Source organism: Panicum hallii, chromosome 9, assembly GCF_002211085.1.
Source record: "Panicum hallii strain FIL2 chromosome 9, PHallii_v3.1, whole genome shotgun sequence".
In the NCBI taxonomy this organism is placed as follows: domain Eukaryota; kingdom Viridiplantae; phylum Streptophyta; class Magnoliopsida; order Poales; family Poaceae; genus Panicum; species Panicum hallii.
The window spans coordinates 42,983,314-43,003,185 of record NC_038050.1 but is presented as its reverse complement, the minus strand read 5'-3'; the positions used below and the strand labels follow the sequence as shown (position 1 = coordinate 43,003,185).

General features: G+C 45.5%; 2 protein-coding genes and 1 long non-coding RNA gene across 6 annotated transcripts; 1 reads left to right on the top strand and 2 right to left on the bottom strand.

The window, feature by feature from the left end:
• The first annotated feature begins 6,619 nt into the window (after positions 1–6,619).
• LOC112876569 (mitochondrial outer membrane protein porin 5-like) lies at positions 6,620–10,977 on the top strand. 2 transcript variants are annotated; one of them, XM_025940705.1, is made up of 7 exons: positions 6,620–6,792; positions 6,930–6,997; positions 9,579–9,689; positions 9,773–9,859; positions 9,951–10,007; positions 10,099–10,307; positions 10,413–10,977. In XM_025940705.1, the coding sequence occupies exons 1-7, from the start codon at positions 6,747–6,749 to the stop codon at positions 10,717–10,719; spliced, it is 885 nt and encodes a 294-aa protein (XP_025796490.1). In that variant the 5' UTR covers positions 6,620–6,746; the 3' UTR covers positions 10,720–10,977. The 2 variants fall into 2 exon arrangements, with proteins under 2 accessions (XP_025796490.1, XP_025796489.1); XM_025940704.1 differs by having other exon boundaries at positions 9,951–10,034.
• A 249-nt stretch (positions 10,978–11,226) lies between these two features.
• On the bottom strand, positions 11,227–13,785 carry LOC112873743. 2 transcript variants are annotated; one of them, XM_025936789.1, is made up of 3 exons: positions 13,328–13,784; positions 12,412–12,647; positions 11,227–11,716 (listed from the first exon to the last, which is right to left on the bottom strand). In XM_025936789.1, exons 1-2 carry the CDS (start codon positions 13,718–13,720, stop codon positions 12,477–12,479), a joined length of 564 nt encoding a protein of 187 aa, XP_025792574.1. In that variant the 5' UTR covers positions 13,721–13,784; the 3' UTR covers positions 11,227–11,716; positions 12,412–12,476. The 2 variants fall into 2 exon arrangements, with proteins under 2 accessions (XP_025792574.1, XP_025792573.1); XM_025936788.1 differs by lacking the exon at positions 12,412–12,647 and having other exon boundaries at positions 13,328–13,785.
• Positions 13,786–15,403: 1,618 nt separating this feature from the next.
• LOC112876262 lies at positions 15,404–18,971 on the bottom strand. Of its 2 annotated transcripts, none has more exons than XR_003225275.1 (2): positions 18,417–18,971; positions 15,404–18,102 (listed from the first exon to the last, which is right to left on the bottom strand). It is a non-coding gene; the product is annotated as an uncharacterized LOC112876262 (long non-coding RNA). The 2 variants fall into 2 exon arrangements; XR_003225276.1 differs by having other exon boundaries at positions 18,427–18,971.
• Positions 18,972–19,872: the final 901 nt, after the last annotated feature.

Here is a 19,872-nt window from a genome sequence, read left to right as displayed (position 1 = left end):
CTCTAGCAGCACTGGATTGGGGTTCGGAGGTAGCGAGGGCGGCTGACGATGGTGGGCAGTGGTGGCGATGGTGGTCCGGTGAGGCGCGGGGTCGGGAGAAAGGAATGGCGGTGAAATTGTGGTTGCAGGAGCACAAGAGAGGATGCAGTGGGGGCTCAAGACATGCTTTAAGTTGCTAAAGAGAACACAGTGGCCGAGAGGCAGTGTTAGGGATCGACAGCATGCGTGGCGTGGCGACCGCGGCGGAGCTCGGGTAGCGGCGGGGTTGGCGTGGCGCGCGCGGAGGACGGCAGCGGGGAGAGGTAAGGCGGCAGTCGGCCAAGGAGCGACACGTGGGATCTGCAGGGAGCAGGAGGTGGCGCTGATCGGGTCGCAGCGACGGCGAGCGGCGGCGAAGAGCGGCTCGGGCAGACGGCCGGGCAGCGTGGCACGCCGGGGAATAGCCAGCGCGGCTCGGGGGGGGGCGGTGGCACTGGGCTGAGGCGACACGTGGCTTGGCTCTGAGCAGCGCGGGGCGGCGGCGCGCGGCACATGGCCGGCAGGAGCGGCGGCGGCAGTCGGGCGTAGAGAGAAGAGAGGAGGAGGGAGGGAGGTAGACGAAGGAGGACTGAAAAGCAAAATCTCAAAAACACAGGGACTCCACTGTAATGTTCAAGTAACTTTCAAACCAAAGCTCAAATGAAGATGGGCCCAAATGGAAAAGTGTAGGGTTTTTCAAAATCTACAACTTTGTTTTAAGGTTCATTTGCAGAAGAGCAATAGATTTGAAACTACTATAAAACTTAGCAAAGTTTCTAAACTTTATTAAATCCTATTTAAAAACTACACTACATATACATCTTATGAGTAGTTTCACCTATATTTGCGATTTAAACACAAGTTTTTGACTTTTGCAAAACAACCCTCATACATTTAAATTCTACCCTCCATACTTACCCATTTAACACTAAAGGACCTTTATTACTTTATAATTATATAAACAACCCCTTTTACTTAGCATTTAAATTTTTAAACACACTTTCACCACATTTTGCACGCAACATCATACTAAAATTTAGGGTGTGACAATACTAAGTACCTGAGTGTCACAAAAACCAAGAGCAGGCTTTCTTCCTTTCCATCCTTCATAAGGGGTTACTTCACCCTTAGCTGATGGAACTCGGTTTAGAACAAAACATGCGGTCAAAATGGCCTCGCCCCACCATGGCTTAGGTAATCCCGAACTATCTAACATGGCATTAACCAAGTCCGTCAATGTTCAGTTTTTCCGTTTAGCCACTCCATTTGATGGGGGCGAATAGGGTGCCGTTGTCTCATGGATGATGCCATGCTCCGCACAGAATTCACCGAAATAGTTAGAAAGATACTCTCCTCCTCTATCGGACCTTACCCGTTTAATTTTCTTTTCTAGTTGGTTTTCTACCTCTGCCTTATAGATTTTAAAACAATTAAGTGCCTCATCTTTCGTTTTAACAAGATAGAGCTGAGAAAATCTAGTAGCATCATCAATAAATGATATGAAATACTTCTTTCCTGCTCTAGTTAAAATTCCATTCATTTCACGCAGATCCATGTGAATGAGATCAAGAGGTGCTAAGCTCTTCTCTTCCATGCGTTTAAAAGGTTTGCGTGGTTGCTTAGCTTGCACACAAGCATGGCACTTTGATCTCTAACAATAGGAATTTTAGGAATCAAATTAAGCTTGGATAAACGGATAATACGATCGAAATTAATGTGACACAAACAAGAGTGCCAAACAGCAGCCTCCCCAACATTCATTTCAGAAATAGAAATAGAGTTTGTCACATTATTACAATCTTCAATCACTGAAAGACGGAACAGACCGCCACTGTCATAACCTTTGCCAATAAACATACCAAATTTCAAAACAATAAACTTGTTCGACTCAAAAACCAACTTATGACCATCACGACATAAAAGTGAACCACTGATGAGGTTCCTGCTTATTCCTGGAACATGCTGCACATTCTTCAAAGAAAGAGTCTTTCCGGAAGTTAACTTCAAATTGACTCTTCCTACTCCATGTACAGCAGCCCGTGAACCATTCCCCATCACGATGGAGGAACTATCGGTAGCCTGATAAGAAGAGAACAAATTAAAGTCAGAACAGACATGAACATTAGCTCCTGTGTCTAACTACTAATCGGTGGCTTGACATGCTAGAAGAATTTCTGGAACATACCTAGAATTTCCAGCCTCGCCAACAGTCACGTTTGCAGTTTTCTGACCACCACCTTTCTTGCCTTTTCTGTTGCGGCATTTTCTGGCAATGTGCCCAGGCTCACCACATACAAAGCGAGTGAGGTCCACGAGGTTCTTCTTCTTCTTCTTAAAGTCAGTATTCTGCTTGGCTTTTGGCTTCTAGTTCTTGTTTTTGTTTCCACCACCAGATTTGCTTTCAACTACGTTGGCATTAGAGAGGCCTCCATCCGATGGAACAGAACGAGTCATGTCCTTTGCTCTTGCCTTCTCCTCAACATCAAGAGAAGCGATCAGACTTTCAACAGTCATGACCTCCTTCTTGTGCTTGAGGCTCGTGGCAAAACTCCTCCAAGATGGAGGAAGTTTGGCAATGATGACACCAACCACAAACTTGTCAGGCAAGACGCAATCAAAATCCGCAAGTTCCCCCACCAGAAGCTGGATCTCATGAGCCTGTTCCACTACAGAACGGTCATCAACCATTCTGTACTCATGGTACTGGTCATTAACATAGAGTTCCCTTCCAGCATCTGATTCCGCATATTTGCGGTCCAGGGCCTCCCATATTTCACGTGCCACATCATATTTCATATAAATATCACATAGTTGATCAGACAACAAAGACAAGATGCAGCCAACACAAGTCGAGTTATCTAACTCGAATGCGCAGTTCTGCTCCTCAGACAGAGGAAGAACTGGTGAGATCACCCACCAGATCTTCATGCTCACGAGCCAGAACTTAACCCTAGTCTGCCATCTTTTAAAGTTGTCACCCCCAGCAAATCGCTCAGGTTTCAGTGCATCCAAAATTCCAGCCATGTTAATTATCTCAGGTTTCTGGATTGTTAGAAAATTAATAGGGTTTAAGATTAATTTGTACAACTAGAGCAGCATATGAGAGAACATACAATTACTAGCGATTAACATGAATAACCCTAATACTACACAGATCAAGATGAACTCGTGTAAAACTATACATCTAATATAAACAGACACCAGATCTGGCCATGAGATCATCATAAAAGAAATGCATGGAACACTGGCTTAACTTACAGTGGATCCCGCGCGGATGCAGCGAAGAAATCGTCGATGAAGAGGAAGGACACGAGCGGACGTGCGAGCGCATTTCCTAGAAACCTGATTCGCCGGCACCCGTACAGGTCCTCAGATCGCCGGCGCCGGTTCGGACCCTCGATCCGCTGTACGGCGGACGAAGGGACGGCAGGGCTGAAAGCGGCGGCGTAGAGAAAGAGAGAGAGTCCGATGCGAGTCACCGGTGACCTCCCCGTGTACAGGACGTCTCCCATATATAGAGGGGTTCCCTGCCTCTCAGATTCGATCTGCCTAAATCTCAGGAACCGCCCCCTGGGACCTCTCTACGGCAACCGACTGGAGCCCACGCACGGAACGTGCGCCCACTACTCCCGGTTGACGTGGCAGTCTAGGTGTGGTAGAAATTGGCCAACAAAACAAAAGGCAAAATTAAACTGCTGGAATAACACGACACGACGCGATCGCGCATTGTCCCAAGTCACAAGTCACGCGATAATAACGCGTAACGCGCATGCGTGCGTGTGTGGCTTGTGTGTGTTCACAGCATAGCATCCTTCATCCCTTTGTCTCACATGTGTAGAGGCTCATAAAGCCCCACATATATGTTGGTATATGTCCACCTAAGTGAGCAATGTGGGACTAAAGTCCCACATGCCACTTCTACAACACCATCTTGGCTTCCTATATGAAATTGGACCACCCAAACTCCAGCCATGTATGGGCCTAATATAGGCCACAATTCCAACAGTGCTGATAAGGAATCCATTAAACATGTGCTTGTCGATTGCACTGTGGCAAAGCTGTTTTGGGAACATACAAAGACAATGATGGGAATCAAACTACCAAGCCTGCACCCTGATATGTGGGCGAAGAACTTGCTGTTTGCAAGTTCCTGCTCTGAGAAAGAACGTGCAATGATAATTGTTGGAATGTATGCACCGTGGCTGTTGAGGAATCGGAGAAGGCATGGTGAGCAACCAATGCCAATAAGAGCAGCTGTTCAGTGGGCAGGAGACGCAGCTTACGATCCCTGGAAACTGACGCACCCACAAGAGCAGAAAGTGAGGAGCAAACAAAGGTTGAACTGGAAACCACCGAGCGAAGGGTGGGCTAAGTGCAATGTTGATGGGGCTTTCTATGCTGACCAGCGGCAGGGGGCGACTGGTGCAGTGCTTAGAGATCACCAGGGAGTCTTCAGAGGAGGAGGAGCTAAATGGTATCACTACTACAATTTGCAGCAGCGTCCTATTTTTTTCCTGAGACGGGTCAAAAGATAATCCGCTCCTACAAATAGAGCGGGGGTACTATAGTATCCGATTCACCCCTAGAAAAATATTTTTAGAGACGGGTTACATCATTGCCCTGCAAATGAACATCATTGTCAAGGGCGGGTCATGGCCCCATAAAATGGTGGCATTTCTAGGGGCGGGTGATGGCATCATCCGTCCCTAAAAATATAGGGGACCGGTGGTAGCATGACCGCTCCTAAAAATTATTTCACGCAAAAAGAAAATCATAACTTTATCATATGATTTCGGATGAAGTTAAACTTTATATCAAAATTGTAGAGAATGAGTAGATTTAAAACTTTGTAGTTCATAACCTTTTCATTTAAGGTTATTTAATTGTCCAAAAAATTATTATGAATCTACATATTTGGCTATGACTATATAGTATGTCATACAACTCAAGTCATACTTTGAGCTTTCAATAATCTTAACCTTTATATATACTGAAATATACTTGATATATTTTTTTATCTTCAGTTCACAATAACCATAGTGTAGAAGTTTCACTTTGTTATTTGTTTTGCTATATATAAAGATTTAAATAAATTTTCAAAATAAAATTGAAAAATATTTTTAGTGGCAGGTGGTGGTGTTATCCACCTCTAGAAACGATTTATAGGGGCGGGTAATGGCGTCACCCGTCCCTGCAAATCACTTTCAGAGTTAATATAAAATCAGAGTTAATATAAAAGAATAACGTACTCTATAGAGTCATAGGTGACTGCATAGTATGGTGAAGAGGAAGGTACACGCGAGGTTTAAGCTATGCGGTTTGAATCGCGGGTGATGCAAGTGTGTATATTTTATAACAAAAATTATAACTCGACAGTACAGCGACTCGTGGTGTTGGCTGTTTCGCTGCAATATTTTTTCTTTTTTATTTTGCTATTTTTTATTTTTTATTTTTTTTAATTTTTAAAAATTGATTTTTAGGAAATCGTATTTTTAGCTACGAGAAGTAGGGCGGGTAATAAACTTTTTTCGTAGTAATGTATGCTAAGTGTCCTGATGCTCTTGTGATGGAGGCCCTAGCTTGTAGGGACGGCGTGCTGCTAGCACAGCAGTTCGGGATGCAGCAAGTAACCGTGGAAACAGACTGCCTGGAGCTGGTGCCACATTGGCAATTGGCATGCAGGAGAACACCAGAGGTCCAGCGTGCTTGCGGTGCTGAGGGGGATCCGGGAGCTGAGCTCTCTGTTTCAGAACTTTACTCTTAACTTTTTCTGGTAGAAATTGTAATAGGGTTGCACATGTTCTTGCAAAGCACGTATCAAGTAGCGTTCCTTCGGGGAGGTGGCATGAAACCTCGGAGTGTGTTGTTCACTTGGTGATTGTTGATTGTAATCCCGGTACTAGTTAATGAATGAATCTCCCTTGTCTCAAAAAAAATTATGCTCCAAGGCTTTCTGGAACTGTACGGGGTTGGAATCCCTAGAACCGAGCCTTGTATACCATGTAAACGACAAAAGGACAGAAATTGAATATTTATAATCCATAGTATTAGGTTTCACCTCTAGAGAAAATAAAATTGTACCAAGTTAGTTTAGTTTTGAATCTGTATCTCTATTATTACTAAAACAAGCAATGATTTCTTGGTCCATCAAATCGGAATCTGGAGATTGTATATTGAGTTAATTAGGATCCGAAACTATTTAGAATTAGCACTCGAGGAGTAAAATAGAAAAAAAAGACTAAAATCATCACCCGACACGTAATATATTATTATAAAATACATATAATGTATAATATATATTTTTATATATTTATTAATATGTTTATATGGCTTCCTGTAACAATGCACCGTCGTATATATGTTAGTCAACCAATATAAGCTTTTGAATTAAGTTAGCTTAGCTTTACCCATCAGAAAAACAACTAGTAACACCGAGAGAGACACCGACGATGCTACAGTACTAGTCAACCGGCGACTGCCAAACGGTGTCATGGGCTCATGGCTGACGAAACAAGCGGCTACGCTTTTGACTACTTGGCGGGTACTGAATGGAAGGGGACGCGAGGCAGCGCGCGGGAGAAACTGAATCGGGGCTGAAAGGGGCCGCAAAACCGTCACACGCTTGTGCCGGCCGCCTGTGTCCTCTGCACTTCCTGCCGCTGTCGGCCTCCACCCCGCTCCAACTCCCAAGCCGTCCACCCCTCCTCTCCCGGCCCCCGCCCGCCGCCATGAGGAGCCCCGGACTCTTCTCCGACATCGGCAAGAAGGCCAAGGGTACGCGCGCCTCCTCCGTTCCACTTGCCGCTCAATTTGTATTCTTGGTTCCTTCGATTCGCTGCTCTCCTTCCGACGAGGCAGCACTGATCCATGACCCGTTTGATTCGCGCCTCCTTGGGTTCGCTCGGCCGCAGACCTGCTGACCAAGGACTACACCTGCGACCGGGAGGTCACCCTCTCCACCGTCACCGCCTCCGGGGTGGTAAGCGTGGGTCGCGCCCCTCTCCCCCACCTCCGATCACGTTCGTTGGGGTTTTCTCTTATCCCCGGGAGCTTCGGTGCTGCTAGCGTCTATAACGATTCAGAAGCTTCAGGTGTTCTATATAACGATGCTTTCTTGATTCAGTTACGGCTTCGACGTTACTGGTGGTGCCGTGGGCTGTGGTTGCTCCCGTGTCCTGAACTCCTGATTGACTCACTTGCCGATCGTAGTAAATTCTTGATTTTTCTTTTCTTTTTTCCCTTTTGAAAGCAAAGGCATGAGCGACTCTGCCCTTCATTTAAGAAGGGGGCAGCAAAAATAGAAGTATAACATTCTTGATTCTCCTTTGTGGACTAATTTCGTTGTTTGTTGAACCATGTTGTAGCATATTGGAGGCCTGCGTACTCTAGGTGTATTATATTGTGGCGCTTTTCATGTGATTTGTCGAGAAGCACGATGATTCTAGTACTCTATGCTCATTTCGAGTCTGCTTGTGATTTTGTTGCTCATGGTTCTGTATGTAGTCTCTCAACTTCTTGGACCATTTGCGACTGTGTCTATTTGTTGGAACTGTTTGTAGTGGTTGCTGCATCCAAATGATAATCTTCTTCTGTATAAATGGATAGCATGTTTGGTTAAAATTTGTGGAATGTTTGTTTGAAAAGCTCTGATTCAGGGTTATCTCTGTGCAGCTGCCTTTGAAATCACATATAGTACCAAAATTGTCTAACAGTATGTTATACAACTGAAATGTTTGTATCAGTAGATTGAAACTGGCTTTAAGATGATATTGATGTCGTAGCAATTGACAATATATTCAAGATCAATTAAGAGCCAACATATATTGTAGAAGATTTTTACTCTACCAGAATACGCTCATTGCACGATGGACAGAGGGAGTATTGTGATAGATCCAAAATTTGTGCAATTTAAGGTAGAATGTTTTGCACAGATTAAATTGTGAGATCATTGCTTGGACGCTGGAATTTTTCTTTGTACTGAAATTTTTCCTAAATGTCCTATAAACCATTTAACAGTCCATGTGTGGGTGGGTGGGTGGGTGTTGGGGGGGGGGGGGTGGGCTGCTGAGAGGATAGCCATGCAGCATTGGCTGTTTGGGAAGAATAACCTTTAGGTAGATCAGATCGAGTGATTCTTGTTGTTCGCATGCTAATGAAGACAAATGTTCTTATATAGAGTTAGCTATGCACCCAAACAACAGTTTGGTACATGATAAGATACCGATCAATCTGTCTAACTAATGATGCATGCTGGCAGCCAGCACTCTTGTAGTGTAATGGTAAGCACCTCACTTGAGGGAGACACCAACCAAGGTCCAAATCCTGGTGGCATCAAAAAATCCTCTCGCTGGCCACCCAACAAATAGTTGCAAGGTGCCGGCCTGTGGCACCTATGTTTGGTTTGGGCCCTCATATCAGGGGTAGTTGTAGTGGTCGCCAACCCAGTGGGTCGTGGTGGGTCTAGGTTACGGTGCGGCCCTATAGGATGAAGCCAAGGTTCAAGAGTTTTCTCGACCGGTTTGGCTGCGGTTTCTTTTCAGTTGTAATACTGTGGGGGAGCCTTTCCCCCGCTGGTCGATTTTTTTTTTAATGATGCATGCCGCCATGCCTAAGCCATCTATCTAACTAATGTCTGCAGCGTTGCTGCAGTGGTGGCCTAGGATGATTTTGCAGCTATTGCTTCTTGCCACCCAACACTAGTCTAATTGTAAAGGAAGTGAAGTTTCAGCCACAAATGTGGCTACTAGTAGATATAAGTTTCGGTTAACTTCTTAGAAGTTGCCCGGTGTATCTCCCAAGTTTCAGCTGGACATAAACTTCAGACATGGTTTCCTATTGCCTAAACCTCTAATTTTTGGGCTACTTAACCCCAAAGCTGGTTTCGAAGGTCGTTCTGGTATCTAGATGCATGCTCACTTGACCAAGGTCCTGGTATGGTCCCCCTAGTTCATCGAATACTGAGACTGTTCATTTCTTTTTTATTGAGTTTACCTATTGTTTATTATGTTTGATGAGATGTTACTGGATCTGTAAAATACTATAATTTGAAACTTACTGGTGCCCTTTATGTTTTGTTTGATTAAGGCAATGATGATGCAAACTCTGGTTACTGAAACATGTTTTTGTTTACATAAGTCAATTATTTTTTTGAAAGTTAAGCTACCAATATATTTTTAAAGTTTATATATCAGAAATGTCAAAATAATGCGTATATTTGCTTTCATAAGTACTTCCATAATATTATTGTTGTATTTGTTTTTATAAATATATAATAGAAATTACTTGTCAACTTGGAGACCATGCTTGCAGTGTTCGATACCACTGAAAATTCTCCTATGTTCCTTTTGCCTTTAATGTGGAGCATCTTCACAGGTTTAGGGATGTGAACTTAAATAGTTTTTTAAGAGGAAGAGTTGCTGCATTCCTATTTACAGTTTTTTCTTTCATGCGATGTTTGCTTTACAAGCAGAGCAAGTCCCTTGATATCTCTGCTTAGTGCTTACGTAATATCAAATGAAGAATGGATGTTTTAGTGATGATTTTTTTCCTGAACTTTTCAGTGTCTCACCTCAACTGCTGTGAAGAAAGGAGGACTTTATTCTCTTGATATCAGCTCAGTGTACCAGCACAAAAATGCCCTCATCTGTTTCAAAGTGGACGCGGAATCAAATGTTAGTTCTTTGCAGTTCTCAGTTCACACTTTCTCCCATACTGGCATGTTGCTAATCACAATGCTTTTATATGATTCGTGCAGGTCTCCACTACTTTTAATGTACTGGGAGTCCTGCCATCCACAAAGCTTGCGATTTCTGTTAAGCTGCCTGATTGCAATGCTAGTAAGGTTATCACTTTTTTCTTACACTTTTTGTTGATATTGCACTAATTGCTGAAATTTCTTGCTAATGGCAGTGTTTTTTTAATTATTTGTGTAGATCTCTACTGCCTTTATAATATCTGAAGCCCTGCCATACAGGAAGCTTGTGGTTTCTGTTAAGTTACCTGACGACCCATTAAAGGTGACTACCTTATCCTTGAACCTTTTAATGTCAGTGACTTATGTACGCTGACATTTTTTGACAGTTGAAGCTGCAATACTTCCATGAAAATGCAACTTTTGCCACTGTGGTTCGCATGAAGCCCTCCCCTATGATTGAGTTTTCTGCTACAGTAGGCACGGAAGGTGTTGCCTTTGGTGCTGAATGTAGATACGATGCAGCAAGAGGGAAATTTAGAAATTACAGAGCTGCTATTGGCATGACTAGTAAATACTATCATGCTGCACTCATTATGTAAGTTGTTTACTCTTGGTGGATGGGTGTGTCAATTCAAATTGCTACATATTCACAGAATTGTATGTTGGGCTAGCATTGCTAAATGAACTCTGTTTCTTATAGGGCTGACAAAGGCGACACCATCAAAGTGTATGGCCTGTACCATTTTGATAAGAAGCAGAAGGTCTCAGCTGTAGTAGAATTAACGCGGAAACTCTCAAAGAAAGAGAACACGCTCACTGTTGGCGGTCTCTACACTGTTGATGCTCAGACAACAGTGAAGGCAAGGCTCAACGACTCTGGAAGTCTTGCAGCTCTTCTTCGGCTTCAGGTGAAACCAAAGTCACATCTGATGATCTCGGGTGAATTCGACATGAAGGCCTTGGATAAACCTCCCAAGATTGGTTTAGCTCTCGCTCTCGTACCCTGATGGGATGCTCCGTAGTAGAGCTTAACAAAATATTGAGGGTTTTTTTGGGCGGTTTGCAAAGCTGAAGGAAATAACTTGGTTTGAAGACAGCGAATGTTCGGTTTATGTCTTGAAAGTGTGGGCAAAATATGGAGTTGCCCACAGGATTTGGGTGAATTGTTGACCACTTTTTGGTCTTGACGGAATCAGATACCAAGTCTCGCTGATAGATATGCACTGCTTTCATTTTTTTAAAGATGGTATATGCTAATTGTCGATTTAACCACTGTCTATTATATACTCTATCCACGTGACGATTTAACCAGTCTGGGTCTGGACGCAGTTCCTTTTGCTCTACTGCTCTACCTGTTTCAGGTCCTAGGTCCCTGCAACAGATATGATTTTCATGCTATGAAATTTCTTCGTAACTTATACGAATCCTTCCCTCAACTTGAATGTTTTAAGGTTTGCCTTCGCATATAAACTCAAGTGCCTTCACAAAGCATACAAGACAAGATCTAAGCGGCATGAGGGTAACAAAATAAGATCGTTATTTAACAGGAGCAATATTATGATGAAGGTCAGAGCCCATAATCCAACATAAAAGGTATCGTGGGAATCAAACTTTATCTCTTGTGCCCACTGTTGGTTAAGAGGCCAGAGATTATCTCAACTGTATCGAAAGACCATCCTCGCGTCCACCTTAAACTTTACAACACAGAATAATGGTGCTTCTCTCTTATAGCGAGTTTCAGGATGAATCATGCGTCAGTGCTCACACACACTCCTTAATTTAAACTTTCATAGGACCTTTGGATGCTTCCATTCTATTCTCACCACAGAAGCTGCTCTTCCAAGTGATTTCAGAGCCTTCAACAAGCTTCATGGTACAAGTTACTGGGGGACTGAGATCACCAGCATAATAGATTTGCTGCTTCAAATAGTAGTAGTTTTTGGTTTTGGCATATGATACAAATCCGTATGGAGTCCTACCACTGAAAAATAGCATCATCTTAGGCTGCAAGTTCCATCAGACAAAAAGAACAATTGTGTCAGTTTCATATCATCTGCAAAGAATTGGATATAGACAGTCAGATCAATGCAATCCAAAACAGAATAGAAAGCAAACACAACATGGAGGGCTCAACGGAAAGAACACTACCAAAATTGTTACAGCACAGGTCACAATATCATTACCCCTTTTCAAACACACCTCCTAATTGCAGGTACGAATTAGTAGGCCAACAAGATCCTATTCTATTAAGCCAGGAATTTCTGTGATATAATGAGGACTTAAGCTTTAAATAAGACATTTAAAATCATTAATTGGATATGAAAATGATTGGTAATTAAGTCCCACCTTTCATATTGGGAGATTTTGGCCTCAACTCTTTCGAAATGCTAAAATTGCCAGAGCAAACTTACTCACTGAAACACCCTCCTTAACTTAATTAGTTCATGTCAATCTAGAAAATGGGCAGTTCTTGTAGGCAAATGAAATCCATAAAATCTCCAATAAAGTGATAGCTACTGCCACAAATTAGGATTTAAGGAGCTAATCTTAGGAATGAACATTTACTGCGTTGAAAACTCTATCCTAAATACAGCTTGATATAGTACTGATTACTGAAGTGAAGTGAACGACTGCAATGCAGCAAGATCTTGAAGTGAAGTAAATACATGTCAGGACAGAAATTGAAGCAAGGATTTTACCTCATTGTATTCAATCAAGATTTGTGCTGCAAAAAAAAACATGTCTCAACAAAACTAATCAGTCTTTAGTCTTGAGGTCTGAATCTTTTTCCCCACTTAATGAGAAGATCTTCGATATTAGCATTCATTCTTGTGCCCCTACCACCCCACACCAACATGTGAGCAAGATCAGTGATTGATGATCCATCCACCTCATGAACCACTTTGAAGCCCATCCTTGTATAGAATCTAACGAGCTAACAACAAAGAAAGCAAGGTTTCAAATTTGCTGCTCAAACAAATGAAGGGGAAAAAGCATCCAACGCTAGAAATATCATGTAAAATGTCGCATATTGAGCCAAGATGCGGAACTACAAAAAAAAAAGCACCAATATATGGATCTGAAGTTATCTAAATATAGTACTTGCTGGTTGCAATTTTGACCTTTGCATTCCGATAACTACTCACCAGCTTTGAGACGACAAGAATCATTTCTTGATAGTTGAGACTGATGTTAAAATGATTTTTCTTCTTCTAAAACTGTTTCTGATGGGAGTTTGGTGTTTTGTTCCCTGTTTATAAGAACTGGTGCTTTCTAATAATGGCAGGTCACCTTTTGTCTACAATTTAAAAAGAAACAAGAAGTACAAGAAGAATACTAGAACTCACAAGGAAAGGGTCTAACATTGAGCTACCAGAAAATTTGTGAGAGGAATTACTAAAAGAAACTGACATGATTCATTCTCACAATTATACTTGAAATATTACTTATATCTGAAACGCTCTTTGCTTGTTTTCCATGCAAAACATTTGACAGGGTAATCAAACACATAGGCCACATTCAGTGCCACACTGCAATGCTGTTGGATGCATCGACCGAATTTAGTGTCGATACTTATTCATATAGGAGACAAAGAATTGCGCCCCGTTGGTATACCTTGTCGTGGTAGAGGGGCGTGTCCTTAATGGCCAGCAGCTCGGCGCGCTTGCACCCAGCGTCGAAGCCGTGTCGCACGGCGACGGCGCCAAGGAACATCCCCAGCCCGAACAGCGGCCGGTCGGAGACGCTCAGCGTGGCGCGCGTCATCCGCATGGAGTCGAGGTGCAGCACGGCGCCGCCGGGCCACGGCCGGACGCCGCCCTCGGCGCGGCCAAGCTCCACCGCATCCTCCCCCTCACCGCGGGTGGCTGTGACGCGGAACAAGGGGCCGACCGTGCGCAGGCGCACGTGAAGGCCCTGTGCGCGCGACGCCGCCATGATGTCCGCCATGGTCGGGAGGGGCACCTTCGGTCCCGCGGCGGGGCTCGCGGGGGAGGTAGGCGCGGCCATGAGAGCAGCGGAGCTGGGAGGCTGGGAGTGGTGGGGAGAGTGGGCGCGTGTGCGGTCACTTGGATATTCCCACGGATTTTTAAGCGAGAACAGGATCGTGGCCCAAGAGGAGGGTGAAAATCTAACAACTGGAGCGCAGAAAATCACACTATCAAGAATATAGCCTTAGCAAGAGAATCTACTCAACAAACAAGAAAACAAAGGAAACTACAAGTAAAATCAAAGTAAATACTTAAATATAAAGAGAGAGATATGAGACAATCATGTGGTATCGAGATGTTGACGCTCCCTCCTAATCCATGTTGAAGTACTCACTAAAGGTTGGGTTCCCTTGCATCACCAAGAAGCAAGTGTTCACTAGAAATGATCCTTCTCCATCTCCGGAGCGGCGAGCTTCAAACCGCGTAATTCAATCTTGTCTTCTTGGGGCTCCCACAAACTCCAAGAGCTCACCAAGAGCCTCTGGGTCACCAAGACTGTCTAGGTGCTCTCAAACACCAAGAGTAACAAGGTCTAAGCCTTCACTTGACCTACACTAAGCTGGCCCTAGGGTCAAGCACACTTACTACTCTCAAGGGATGGTTTCTTCTTATTTAGATCAACTCTCAAAGCTCAAACTCTTCTTCTCATGGCTTCAAGTCTTTCCCTTCCGCTCTAGAGTGGCCTCAGGTATTCAGGGTGTCAAAGGCAGGTCAAGTGACCCGGGGGAAATTAATTTATAGGCTAGAGATCAAGCCATAGCTGTTGGAAGTAACTTTCCTAAAAAGCATAAAGCGTCGGTTCAACCGATCGCTCTAAGCTATGAATAGCAGCCATTAAACCTTGACAGTCTTCTTGGCTGACGTCATTTGCACCGACGGTTTACACTGAAGGTCGTCGGTTTAACTGGTCGTGAAGAACTTCTTGAGATAGCCTACTCACAAAACTCTCGCGCAATCTAAACGACAATTGCACCGACAGCTTCTCTTTGAGAGTCGGTTAAACCGGTCATGTGGTCGGTTTAACCGGTGCTACTGTTATTTTTGAACTTGATCATCATTTGAACTTGAACTTCTAATGCTCCGACCCGTTGTTTTTCAGGGGCATTGGTTCAACCGACCCGTAGAATATTTCTGCCCCTTGCGCAATGAACTTGGAGTTAAGTTCGACCCGTAGAATATTTCTGCCCCTTGCGCAATGAACTTGGAGTTAAATTTTTCTTCGAGTTTCTTCATCTTTCAAGCGTCACTTTGACTTCTTTGAGCTGTCTAGTACTGATCTGATCTTGAGCAAGCGTGCCTGATTTCAAGACCAACTTTCACTAGGTCAAGCTACTAGCTTAAAAACCCCTCTTAATAGTACGGTCAAAGATAAAAAACTACAAAATATGAACTAAATCAAGTGTTCTTCATCTCTTATGACACTGGATACTTCTTAATCTCCTTGACACACACCGACGCACAGTTCCATGAAAATTGAGGCGTCTCCTTTCATATTTCATATGTGAGATAACCAATATTTGATACCCCTTCAAAACACACATTAATCACATACGGTTGTCATTAATCATAAAAAACTTACCATATGCATCTATCGGTCTAGACGCTTCAATCTTCCCTTTTTAGTGATTGATGACAACACAAAGTAAAGATAGAATAATATGAATTTGAAAGCGCTCAACAACAACACATGCATGAAAAGAGATAAACAACCAACTAAGCAAGCATGCATTCATGCAATACTGAAAGGAAAGCACATGCAGGGGCATATCAACACACGAGCATACACAAGATCCAAACGACATGTCCATACAAAGATCCAAATCATGCCACAAACCTCCCTGCTCCCCCTATCTCTACTCCCCATATCTATCTCCCCCGTTGGCAACAAAGCACCAAAAAGGAAGGCGAAAGCTAAAAGGAACTACTCCTGAGGTGGAGAAGATGGAGCTAGAGCGGCAGACGGCACGGTGAGGTACTGGTCGGGGTCAGGGTCGTCGTCGTTTGAGGAGTCATCGGTGGAAGAAGACTTGAGTGGAGTGATCGACGGAGCAGCTAAAGTAGTGGGAGCTAAGGAAACTGCTGGCTCCGTAGCGACACTCGGGACTCCGTCACTGGGGCAAGTGAAGCTGCAAGAGACGTGACGGCAGCGGAGTCCGTCGAGCTTGGACGTACGACCTCAGGGCGAATCGGCAGAGGCGGCGGTGGAGTCTCGTCGAAGTTCAGAGTCGTGATCGGTAGAGAAAGAACAACTGAAGCTGGCAGACGAGACGGCTGAACAGTGCCCTGCGGAAGCTGCTGAAAGAACGGCTCCTGCTCTAAGTACTGTGCACGCTGCTGCTCAGTCATCGGACTCTGCTGAGGCACCGGAGCAGAGAACACCCCTGTCTAAAGAAGTGGTGACATCGGGAACGACGCCGGGGTGTCTGCACGAACCCTCCAATGGGTTGAGGTGGACCAGCTGGGTCAAACTGGAGCTGCTGAGTAGTAGGAATCTGAGGCTCTGGCAGTCCAATATGACGGTAAATGGGTCCAAAACAGCCAGAGAAGAATGTGAACATCTGCTGCTGCATCTGCTGCTGCTGAAGGAGCTGCTGCTGAAGGAACTGCTGCATCGTGGCCTCCTGCTGCTGCCTCATCTCCTAAAACATGATAATCTGGGCCTCCTGCATGCGTGCCTGCTCTGCCTGAAGCCTGTCCTGCCTCTCATCGGAATGACGCTGCTGCTCTGAGTGTCTGAAGTATCGTCACAAGCGTGTCCAGGATGGTGATCTGAGCGGTCGTGATGGGAGGAGGTGAAGGAGGTGTAAGATCGTGATGCTCTGCCTCTATGTCTGCTCCCAACGTCCCTGCCTCGTGGTCGTAAGCGGTTCGCTGGACGGGAATGGTGGGAATGAAGTCCTCGTCGTCCTCAAGTCCTCTGAGTCTGTGGCCAAGTAAGCTAGAAGACGGGCCTCTGCTGCTGCAAGTGCCTCGCTCTCTGCTGCCATGGGATCTGCCTCGGCCTCAGCCTCTGCACTCTGCTGAAGAACCTGCTCTGCTCTACGCTAGCCTCTGGGGCCTCGACGACCATCACGTGGTCCTGTCGGTGAGTACTCCTTGAAGCGCGACCTCGAGCGCTCAAGCTCATGCATATGCTGATTTCCTTGAATCTGTCCACAAATCTAGCTGATCAAATGTGCAAACGGCTGCTGTAGCTGCACTGTTATCCCATCCATGATGGCATCCTCTAGCTCGCAAATAAACAAGTCTACAATATCGAACTTTCTGCCTGTCAAGATGTGAATCAGGAGCCACTGCTGTAGAGCTGTGATGCACTCATTGTTTCCCTGCCTGTATAGCAAACTCCTCCTCAAAACCAAGTGAATAGTGCATGCTACTGGAGTGAGTCTATCTGGAGTCCTCGGGGTGCCTGGCAGAAAAGGCTCTATGAATAAGATCCTGACCTCCTCCTCTGGTGGGAAAATAGCCTCATGAGCATGGCGAGGGGCCTCTGCGTCTCCATAGGCCAACAAGTGCAACTACACTGGATCAACTGAAATATGGACTCCTAAGCGCTCAGCCAATCGCTAACAAGATAGCCTCCACTATCCGCCTGCGAACATGAACTGAATGTAGTGTCGCTCGACGCTGACGTATAGTGTGGCATAGAACACTCGGACCCACTCCTGAACATACTAGGCCCTTTCACTGAGCAGAGCAACCAGTCCTGGGTACTGCTCAAAGAATGGGAGTATAGGAACTCCACCAGCTGACACACGGAGAGCACCTCAGTGAAGTAGACAGTGTTCGCTGAACCTGACCCCAGTCTGGACATAGGCGTAGTAGAAGGCCTCCTGAAGGAGTGTCCAGAAATGAGGGTCTACCTTGGCCTCCCTCTCACCAGGCCACCACTCCTCCTCCCTCACACAACGGAGCCTCCTGACCTTGGGCCCTGGTAGCCATCTCAAGTCTCTCAGAAAAACTGGCGGGATCTGTGCCTGAGTACCACGAACTCTGCCCTGTGCACTCGAATCAGAGCTACTGCTGTCACTACTAGACTCCTGCTGCTGACGCTACTGCAAGCGAGCTGCTGGCCTCGGAGGAACTCCACCTCGTGTCCGTGGACCTGAACAAGCCGGTGGTGGAGTCGCTACTTCTGCTGCTGCTGAAGCACGCGTACACCCTGAGCGGCATAGCGGCGGGTGCCCTGAGCGGCAACTGTCGCTGAAATTGTCTCTGCTGCTGCCCCTGACCCTAACTCCCCCTGAGTATCTGCCGGTGTCTCACGGATGCAAACTGGACGCTGTGGCTGACCCTGTGTATCTGGCACTGCAAGAGCTCGGTCCGACTCGCGTTCCTCATGAGTCCTCTTCTCTTTGGCTTCTCAACTGCCTTTCCCTTTCCTTTCTTATCGCCTGTCATCTGCCATAGAGAACGGTTGAAGGTAATAGAATAAGATTGGGCTAGATAATAGTACTAGACATACACAAGAGGTGAGAAAATTCCTAAGCAAAGCATGGAAAGATATGAGCCTAAACAAGCACTTCTAGTGGATGATCCTGCCATAATGTCACACTGTGTATGATTGAAGGATTTGTGCAAGTGTGAATTTTAGAGAGACCATTAGAGTATTTGACCTAGCAAGTATAGAAAAATAGGAGAAGTGAGGTGCACAAGCTAGATTGACAAAAACATGTGCAAGAAATGTGAGATAAAGCTTAGGACACATGCTAGACCATGCATTACAGAAGGATCAGTGATTCCACCACTGCAGAGAGCAAAAAGCTCGAAGAACCGAAGAAAATGCCTTGGAGGCAATGTACCGAACACCTGACGTGCACACTGTACATGGGTGGAAAAGGAGGGGCTCAGCCCAGCTTAGCTGCAGCAATGGCAGCGCGTGTGAGATGGTGCGGTGGCGATGCTGGGAGCAGTGCTGGAGCGGCGGCAGGCGGAGTACGGGCGGCGCGGCGCGGCGACGGTGAGGTGGTGCGGGCGGTGTGGACAGACGACGCGGGTGTGCGGAGCAGCTGCATGGCGAGGTGGAGCGGCGGCGGAGCGTCGGCAACGGCGTGTGGGTCCGGCAAGGAGGCGCAGGCGAGCGGGCGCGGCGGCGTACGGGCGGCGGCGCTTGGAATCGAGAAGAGCGGCGCACGGCGGTTCGGATTTGGGGGCGAACGGGCGAGGAGAGTCTGACATGCGGGGCCCGCGAGAGGATAAGGATCAAACTGACAGAGCGGTCCCACGAAACCGAACGGCGGCGGTAGAACCGACGGCCAAGAAGACGAGCGTCGGTGTATTGGCCGGAGCAACTTTGACGGAGATTGAAAGATTTGAAACGAGTCAACACAGAGGGTACGGGTTGAACCATTACAGCGCCGGTGCATTGGTCGGTGAGATCGAAACAGTAGCAAAAACGGCAACCAGATGAACCGACGGTCTAATATTTTGTGCGGACCGGTTAAATGAGATGAAGTGAGGGTTAAGGAGTAGCACCAGTTGAAACGATAATGTGTTGGTACAAGCGTCGGTTAATTAACAATGACTATGATCACTGTTTTGGAATCCCTTAGGCGCCGGTTGAACCAACCCTTGTATCCATACACCGTCGGTTGAACCGGTGGTACTGAAATTTCATTGCTAAACTGCAAACTCTACTTCTGATCCAAATTTTAAAGAACCAAAGATATAAACACTCAATTTCGACCATTTTCGAGAGGCAACCTCACCTCTCAAATACTCATACTTATAGTTGCTCAAGAGTTTCTATATAACATAGGCAATTAAAACTAAGCGAGGAGAAACACAAGGCACTGTTAGAAATAGTAGCATCCATAACGTGTTTCCGCGTGACGTTTCAAACTTCATCATTGAACATACTACATCTATGATGAAAATCCCACTTTTGTCATAGTTTTTTGGCAGCAGCTTTCAGCCCCTGTGGAACTATGATGAAGGTAAAACGCGCATGACAGAACATCTTATATCGTCACAAAACGGTGTGCCACCAACATCTCGTATCTGTGACGCCAGCGACTTGTCATAGAACCGGTGAGCTACATGTAGCGTTTTGCCCCACAGGTCACTTGTGATTCCAGAATATTATGTTTCCATCCATATTGCTAGCTCCAGTCAGTTCATACCGTGTGTGACTGTGGTTGACCATAATATTTGATATCCCCTTCGAAACAC

Bases quoted from the DNA above. Each gene is read 5' to 3' on its own strand.
- LOC112873743 (XM_025936788.1), bottom strand. From the start codon at position 13,720: ATGGCCGCGCCTACCTCCCCCGCGAGCCCCGCCGCGGGACCGAAGGTG. The intron at 11,717-13,327 runs GTATACCAACGG...TGGAACTTGCAG, and splicing joins CGCCCCTCTACCACGACAAG to CCTAAGATGATGCTATTTTT.
- LOC112876569 (XM_025940704.1), top strand. From the start codon at position 6,747: ATGAGGAGCCCCGGACTCTTCTCCGACATCGGCAAGAAGGCCAAGG. The intron at 6,998-9,578 runs GTAAGCGTGGGT...TGAACTTTTCAG, and splicing joins CCGTCACCGCCTCCGGGGTG to TGTCTCACCTCAACTGCTGT. The intron at 9,860-9,950 runs GTTATCACTTTT...TTATTTGTGTAG, and splicing joins CTGATTGCAATGCTAGTAAG to ATCTCTACTGCCTTTATAAT.